Genomic DNA, 9,157 nt, shown 5'->3' with positions numbered 1-9,157 from the left:
AAGAAAGACACACTTAAGAGACTTATGATCTAATTTTATAACATGAGGACGGACATCTCTAACAAAACATGTAAACCTAAAGATTCGTGGTTCGATAGGAAATAAAGGTTTATTAGGAAACAGAATACTATAAGGAGGCTTACCATGAAGGACAGAAGATGACATACGATTGATTAAGAAACAAGCTGTTGAAACCGCATTAGTCCAGAATGATTTAGGAACTTGCATCTGAAATAGAAGAGCTCTAGTTGTTTCAAGGAAGTGCCTATTTTCCTTTCAGCTACACCATTCTGAGAAAGTGTATCAACACAAGAAGTTTGATGAAGAATACCATTTTGAGTCATGTAAGTTTGAAAAGAGTGGAATAAGTATTTTTTTGCATTGTCACTTCTTAAGTTAAGCACAGAAAGATTAAATTGTGTTTTAATTTCAGCACAAAAATTAGAAAAATGTGAAAATAACTCCGAACGATTTTTCATTAAATAAAGCCAAGTAACACGAGAATAATCATCTACAAAAGTGACAAAGTAACGAAATCCAGTTTTAGACACTACAGAACAAGGACCCCAAATGTCAGAATGAACTAACTCAAAAGGACTACTAGCCCGTTTATTGACTCTTGGACCTAAAAACACACGATGATGTTTGGCAAACTGACAAGACTCACAATTTAAAGTAGATATACTAGAAAACTGAGGATATAATTGTTTAAGTAGCGGAAGTGATGGATGACCCAATCGACAGTGAATATCGGGCAGACCGAGGGCCTTTGGAACATGCAATGGGTTTAGGCACCTGAGTATCCAATATGTATAGTCCTCCTGACTCATGTCCTCTACCAATAGTCTTCTTCGTTATAAGATCCTAAAAAAGACAGTAGTCAGGAAAAAATGAGATACAACAATTTAATGCTCGAGTAAGTTTGCTAACAGAGATTAAGTTGAAGGAAAATTGTGGAAGATGTAAGACAGATGATAAAGAAAGGGATGAAGTTGCATTAATAGTGCCTGAGCCAATAACACGTGAGGGCGATCCATCTGCTAAACTAACAGTGCTAGAAGAGGAATGTGGTTGAAAAGAGAAAAATTGATTGGGGTTACCTGTCATATGATCTGCAGCACCAGAATCAATAACCCATTTTGATGAAGAGGAAAGAAGAAATTACTTGGATGACCTGAGTCGGCAATAGTAGTGATAGGCTGCGAGGGAGACCTTAATGTCTCTTGATATTGAGAGAATTTAACGTATTCATCTGCAGAAACCATGATTGTCTTATCAGTTGGTTGAGGAGAAGGAGTTGTAGTAGCTGCAATATGCGCATACGGATTCCTTTGAAGCTTATTTTGCAATTTCTTGCAAGTTCGTTTTGTGTCCGGGCTCATGACAATAGTAGCAGACAACTCCCACTTGTTCTGGAACCCGATTACTTGAACTTCCCCATTTATTAATGTTCCTGCTGAATCGCCCAGAATCAGTACTTCGACTGATGAGGGCATTAGTCGGCTGAGATGGAGCAACTAATGGGGTTGATTCATTGCGGACAACCCTACTAAAAGTCTCCTGCAACGTTGGAATTTGGGGACTGGAAAGAATTTGAGATTTTATCGACTCAAATTCAGGACGAAGACCAGCAAGAAAACTCATTACAGCTATTTGTTCTCGTTAAGCTGTTGGGTACATCACGTCAGGGACTAAGGGCAATAAAACATTAAGCTCCTCATAAGTACGCTTAAAGTTCATAAAATAAGCAGTGAGAGATTGATCTTACTGTTCAGTACGATGAAAGCTTCAGCACACATCATAAATACGAGAGATGTTGCCTTTACCCGAATACATAAAATCCAGATAATCTATTAATTCCTTAACACACTCACAGTGATCAATGAGAGGAAGTATTTCACCGTCAATTGAGTTCCTCAGCTGTAAGAATATGCGGGCATCATCTGTTAACCAAGTTTCCTTGGTATTGTCATCCGGAGGGTTATTTGTTAGGTGATAAGCCTTGTTGATGCTTCGTAAATACACACGTACACTCTTGCTCCATCCATGAAAATTGGACCAATTTAATTTTGATTCGTAATTTTCGGCATTGCCAGAATAATATCAGTAGTGACAGAAACTGATTTGGTACCACTCATGATTACAACAGTAGGCAGCAGAGAACAAAATGGATAATAGCAGTGTCCAAATAACAAAGACACAGGTAAAAAAGAAAGAAACACCACAAGAATCTCACAGTGTTGCTCACTAGGGCAAAAAATTATTTTTAACAAATGATTGCTCACTTGGGCAATCTGAAGATAATCAGATTAGGCTCTGATACCATGTAAAAGTAGAAAATAAATCTGAAATTGTTGTGTTGTCTATTGATCATGGAAGTATATATATATATACAATTGGAGAGTTTTTATTCTAGAATATTCTAATCTCTAGAATTATCTCTAATTAATTATACTCTATTATTCTAAAATATTCTAATCTGTAAAATTATCTTTAATTAATTATACTCTATCTTCTATTAATTACTCCATATTCTATAATATTTTAGATTATTCTACAAAAATTATATTCAAAAACGAAAGGAATAGAACTTCATACATTAGGTGGTATAGGTTCTTGTGTTGTGTTCTGGTATCCTTGTGATGGTGGAATGATGACTCTCCGAATGCCACCGACTTTCATTGATTTTACAGCCACTTCAATCCCAGAAATAACCTGCAAAGTAATTTTGATGTATTTTCAGCACCCAATTTCCAAATTCATTTTCTTTATTATATTATGTTCTTCCGCTTGTTTGGCACGCATAGTTTCCAAAACATATTACTATTCTTTCACTTTATGCATATTCAATTTTTCGCAATTTGGTAGCGACACAGCAAAGTGATTCTCTAGTGAACTGATGTGATAATTTGATCGAGTAAAGTGATGCAAGAATCACATACATATTAGGGACCAAAATGTGAACAATGAAATGAAAATAAATAAGGCAATTACAATCCAATTTTCATCTCTATCTTTTACTGGTTTTGAAAAAGCACTAAAAAAGAAAAAAAAAATTTCTTTCTGAAAGAATAATTAAATACTGTGCTCTAGTAAAATTAAAGTTCAGCGCATGAATAAAAATGCTATATTTCAACTTGGAATAGTTATAGGATGACATAAAAATAGAACAATTTGTATACTAGTTAATGTGCATCATAATAAATCCATTTTCATTAATATAAAACGGCAAGATGTATTTTTAAGTCCTTAAACTTTTCAGCTTTAGTTTATTGAGCCCTTTAACTCTTATTTTATTTCATTGCATCCTTGTATTTGTATTTTAACTTTTATTTTTATTAAGGATCCAATAGTCTTTAATGAAGAAAAAATAAAAGTACAAGGACTCAATAAAACAAATAAAAATCTCATAAAAAATATAAGAAGTCTTTAGTCCTAGCAAAAATAAAAGTATTGGGACTCAATCAAATAAAATAAAAAATTCAGCAGCTCAATGAAATAAAACTGAAAAGCTCAAGGGCTTAATAATGAATATTGCCGAATGAAAGAAAAAAGAAAAAAGGGGACTTGCTTACTTACTTTTCCTGAACCGAGAACAAATGTAAAAGGAATTGGTTCACCAGAAATATCTTTGTGATCATATGTTGAGTCAAAACGCCATCCTTGTTTTGCTGCCAATCTTCCATAGTAATGTATTGCCACCTTTACATTCAACTTCCAAAGTTACACGTGACCATATGTAGCTGCTTATGAAATTTTTGGGTAATTTTCACTCTCAATCCAAATATAGATGTGTATCCACTAATGTCCTTGAACTAAAATTTATCCCTTAAAAACTCTTGAATTTTGATTTTATACCTTAAAAGCCCCTTTATTTTCTTTTAGATTTGTTCAACATTTATTTTAAAATTCAACTCTAAAAAAGTAAAAGTAATAAATTTCAGGATCGATGGTAGAAGGAATAGGAAATCATTATGATGCAATATTAACTCTATCATATCATGTTGGGATAATCAAAAAAGACTTCCCTGAGATTTCTATATTATGCACTTTCATCCCATTTCCAAACAATAGTACTATTGGTTCTTCATATTAATCTCACAAGATAGTCCTTTCACTAGTCACCGGTTAGGTTAGCAAAAAAGTTGATGTGTTAATTCTGATGTTGCCTATTGTATTAATGCTTAAATTGTCATATTTGTTATTTGATACTCCTTTAATAGACATGTGATCGCATTTTGAATGAAGGACAAAATATGTGTAATTTTTTGAAAATAAAACACAAAAACGCACAATAGGTCAAAACATTTAGATCGAGGATATACCTATAAGATCTCCAATGAAATTTTATCCAAATTTAGGTAATAAGGAATTTAAAAATACAAAAATCCAAATTATGAATTATTAAGAAAAAGTAAAGTTTGGAAATAATAATGGAAAATACAAATATTGATGAACTCCGAGAGGAAAGAGTCATAGCCTAAATTCGAGACTAAGCCAAATAAACCTGAAATTGTGGAACTGTTAAGAGTTTTTTTACAGAGAAGTGACAACTCAAACTTAAAACTTAAAAATTAAAATCCGCTTCAAATTCAAATATGCACCATGGATCCTAAAATATTTAAGGTCTCGTCTGGTTTGAAGGATTCTAGAATTCATAGATTTAGCTAAAATCCATATATTTGAAATAAATGAATTTTAAAAAGTTCCTACATCCGGATTAAACATAAAAACGTGATTTTATTTAAAGTTAAGGATAATTGAAAAAAATTAATTTTATAAGGGACAATGTTGAAATAAGAAAAATATTATAACAATCCATTATTCTTTTAAAATGGAGTTTAGAATTTTCCACCTCTTAGATGGGAAGTTAAAATCCGAAGAATTTTTTAGAACTCATAGATTTAGACCTTTTTTTGCTTACCAAACAATGAATTTAAATTAAATTCATGAATTTTATAAAATCCCTTGTTTAAAATCATTCCAAATGACCCCTAAGACTTAAAAGCATAAGATCCCTTTGGTTCAAAATTAGTAATGAGAATGGGAATGGGATAAGAGAACAAAAAGGAATGGGAATGGGAATGATTATCTTTCATATATAATTTGGTTCATTATGAAATGGGAATCAAGTTCTATTTATTGTTAATACTAATAATATTATTTCATTATTATAAAAATAATGACATTTTAATTTATTATTATAGTATGTAACAAATATATATAAGGCCTAATAGCCCAAACAATTTAAACTTATATGAAATTTTGTTATTTTAATCAATTTTTTAAAAATTGTCAATCTAGCCACGATTTAACAAAATGAGTGTAATTTTGGCTTAATTGAGTTAGTGAAATGGATGCCAATTAAAAAATAAAAAATCAAAATTGATGGGTCCTAATGTCATATTATTTATACACGTTATTTAATTTTAAAATTCTCATTTCTTAAATTGCGTCCACATTATCATCTATAGTGCTTAATTTTGACGAGCACATTAATTTGGCAAAAATTGCACTCAGTTGGTCAAATCTTGCTAAATTGACAATTTTAAAAAGAGAAATTAACCAAGATAGCAAACTACAGCAAAAATTTAGATTTTTTAGACTATTAGCCCTATATATAAATAATATGAATAGAAATAAAAATTATTATTTGATTTATTGGACTATTTATAATTGATTTATTAATGAAATGTGTACTCCTAGAACGGGAGGGGGAATGGATGATTTGCATTAATGAGATATCTCATTCCAATTGCAGAGTAATGTTTCACTAACCAAATACCAACAATCGTTATCTTTCCCAATACTATCCTATTCGTTCACCAATCAACCGGACCCTAAGAAATAAAATGCCTAATGAGTTTTGAACTTGCAATAGAATTAGAATATCTTATTATATAAACATGACAGAAAATCAAAATCTGCGCAGAAGCATAGCTGAGACGAGAGAGAGAACCTGGTCGCCGTCTACAGGGACTCCGCCGGAACCAATTCGAAGGTCCAAAAACTTGACACCACCGGAATTTGGAAGCTCCCAGAACTCATTAATTGCAGCTGCAGTAGCACCTAACGGAATAGTTGATATGGCTGCAGAGATTGATATAATAGAGGCTATTCCACTGGATACAACTCCTCTCCTTGTTGGTTGACTTCGAGTTTGAGCAGATGATACCACAAATCCGGCCGCTCGATCTTTAGCTGCAAGAATGCAATATGTTGGGGACAAGTACTTCAGCGCCATTCTCTTATCGCTTTTACTTTAAGCGAATGAATAATAAGTTGAAACATTCATTTATTAAGAAAACAAAAGGAAATAGGAAAAGAGAAAGATAAAAGAGAAACGCCGTCTGTGGGAATCGAACCCACGACCACATGGTTAAAAGCCATGCGCTCTACCAGCTGAGCTAAGACGGCTTGTGCATTTGTATTTTAATTCTTATTATATTATAATATATTATTATTATAATATATTATTATAATATATTATTATATTATTATTATTATTATATTGTTATATTATATTATTATTATATTGTTATATTATATTATTATTATATTGTTATATTATATTATTATTATTATTATATTGTTATATTATATTATTATTATATTGTTATATTATATTATTATTATTATTATATTGTTATATTATATTATTATTATATTGTTATATTATATTATTATTATTATTATATTGTTATATTATATTATTATTATATTGTTATATTATATTATTATTATTATTATATTGTTATATTATATTATTATTATATTGTTATATTATATTATTATTATATTGTTATATTATATTATTATTATATTGTTATATTATATTATTATTATTATATTGTTATATTATAATATTATTATTATATTGTTATTTACTTACTTCTTCTCTTTCTCTTCTTCTTTTATTAATTATTTCTCAACTATTTCGATCCTGCTCCGCATATGGTATCAGAGCCTAGATATTAAACTCGTAATATTGTTTAAGGTAGCGTTGGTCAGCCCGGTTTTCCGTTGGTCAGCCCGTCTTCCCAATTATCGGTCAAGGCAGTCTCGGTAGGTGGTCCCACTATCCTAAACATTATTTACTTGTTTATTGTCTTTGGTAATGACATCGTTGTTTCGCAGTTTTAGTAGTCGAGAAATAGTTTCTCATTCTTTTTCTTCTACTCTTTCTGATTTAAATTCTGAAAAATTTAATGTTCAAGAGTCTAATATCCCAGTAATAGAAAACCAGTTACATAATTGGTCCATCCCTAAACAAAATGTTAATAGTATTTATCGAATTGGAAATTTTGATTTTGCACAAAATTATTTTATTAAACAAACTGAACAAACTATTGCTTTAAATAAAACTCATGAAAATTTATATTTACTTTCATCTTCTGCATTACATGAACATATTAAAAAGAAATTTAAATTTTTGCATATAGGCATGGTTCAAATTGTTGTTAAACCTTTATTTAGAATTGGATTGGACATACCTATTTTTCTTTGTTTAAGAGATGCAAGACATTTGAATTTTTCAAATTCACTTTTGGCTATGGCTGAATCAAATTTAGCCAACGGTCCTGTCTATTTTAATTACTATCCAAATTTTTCAATTTCATTATTTGATTCAAATATTTTAGACACTTTGATTCTAACTGTTAAAACCAAAAATATGGATTTTGCTGAAAATTCTAGATCTATAGCTGTCATTTATAGAATTTACTATAAAGTAATGACAACAACTATAGATCCTAGAGCTAGACATTCTTTAACAAGAAATGAGACAATTTTATTTGAAGCTAATCCTTTACATTCAAAAATTCAAGTTCCCAAAAGATTAAAATGGAATGAGTTATCACAAGCTGGAACTTGGGATTTACAAGAAATTAATAAGCCTCAATCTATAGAAAATAATTCTAGAGTTTCACAAATTTTAGAGCAGTCTAATGGATTTGTTCAAATAAGTTTTTCACCTACTTTTTTTACCTTCATCTAGATTGTCTACTTTTAAAAATTCTAGACCTTCCACACACACAACACGTTTTTCAAATACAAATTTACAAGGAGTTGATTTTGACAATAGAATTCCTCAACCTTTATACACTGATTCTGTTAATATAGATCAAGATAAAAATTCAGATGAACCTGTTTTGTCACCCTCAAGATCAACTATGAAAAATTTTTCAACTTTAAATATGATTTCTATTCCTTTTGAAATAGATAAACCTTTCTTACGATCTGATTATTATCATATAAGAAATCGTGAAAAAGTTTTATGGTTTCAAAACCATTTTTCAAGGGGAGAGAGAGAGACTATTCAAGAAAAATTTTATGAATATTTAAATTCTGTTAAGGTTAATGTTCCGTTTTTCATTTGGTTTGAAATTTATTGTAACAATAATGATATAGATTTTCCTTTTAAAAACCTTTTTACGAATGATAGAGTTTCTAAAACATGGACTACAACTGTAGAAAATAAACAAATTATTTCTGTTCATCCACCTTTAGAAGAAGTTAAAATAAATGTTCATAATCAAGAAATAATTGTTTCACCTTTTAAAAAGATAAATTCTGAGAATGATGACAAACTCTCTTTATTAAAAGATATTAGAAATGTTCAAAATCAAAATAATTATACAAATCAAATTCTTTTTACAATTACTTCACAACTTGATAGGATAGAGACATCTAGCCTAAATAATCAAGCACCTAGGCCATGTGGTATACCTATGAAACCTATTTTTCAATCCCATGATATTCCTGAACAACAATTAATTAAATTAAATGATAAAGATGATATTCTGAACCAAATAAATTTAAAATTAGCTAGTCTGTCTTTGAAAGATAAACCTTCTGTTAGTGTACTGAATTCTGATAATTCTGAACAAAATGAAGTTAAAAATTTAGAAAGTCAATTTATTAACGATAAATTTGAAATAAATAAAATATACCATAATAAAGGTTTTGACAAACCTAGGACTAGACATTATTATCCTAGACCTACTCCTCCAGATGTCTTGTTTGAGAAAAGAGTTAGCTTTACTCAAGCAAAATATGATGGAGATTCTGTTTATGAATGGAACTTAGATGGTCATACGAATATCGGATTTTAAATATGTTACAAGAAATGACCATGGCCTGTACTTCGTACAAAGCT

At 30.0% G+C, this 9,157-nt stretch overlaps 1 protein-coding gene and 1 non-coding gene across 2 annotated transcripts; both read right to left on the bottom strand.

The window, feature by feature from the left end:
- Positions 1 to 756: 756 nt before the first annotated feature.
- On the bottom strand, positions 757 to 6,317 carry LOC8283081 (peptidyl-prolyl cis-trans isomerase FKBP17-1, chloroplastic; the record flags this gene model as incomplete). Its single annotated transcript, XM_048373119.1, has 4 exons — positions 5,960 to 6,317; positions 3,580 to 3,702; positions 2,599 to 2,715; positions 757 to 864 (listed from the first exon to the last, which is right to left on the bottom strand). Coding segments are annotated over exons 1-4 (633 nt in total), but the record flags the coding sequence as incomplete, so codon positions are not given.
- A 27-nt stretch (positions 6,318 to 6,344) lies between these two features.
- TRNAK-UUU lies at positions 6,345 to 6,417 on the bottom strand. The gene has a single exon. It is a non-coding gene; the product is annotated as a tRNA-Lys (tRNA).
- Between the last annotated feature and the right edge of the window lie 2,740 nt (positions 6,418 to 9,157).

This window comes from Ricinus communis, chromosome 4, assembly GCF_019578655.1.
Source record: "Ricinus communis isolate WT05 ecotype wild-type chromosome 4, ASM1957865v1, whole genome shotgun sequence".
In the NCBI taxonomy this organism is placed as follows: domain Eukaryota; kingdom Viridiplantae; phylum Streptophyta; class Magnoliopsida; order Malpighiales; family Euphorbiaceae; genus Ricinus; species Ricinus communis.
The sequence above is the reverse complement of the archived record's forward strand: the minus strand, read 5'-3'. Positions and strand labels throughout refer to the sequence as shown.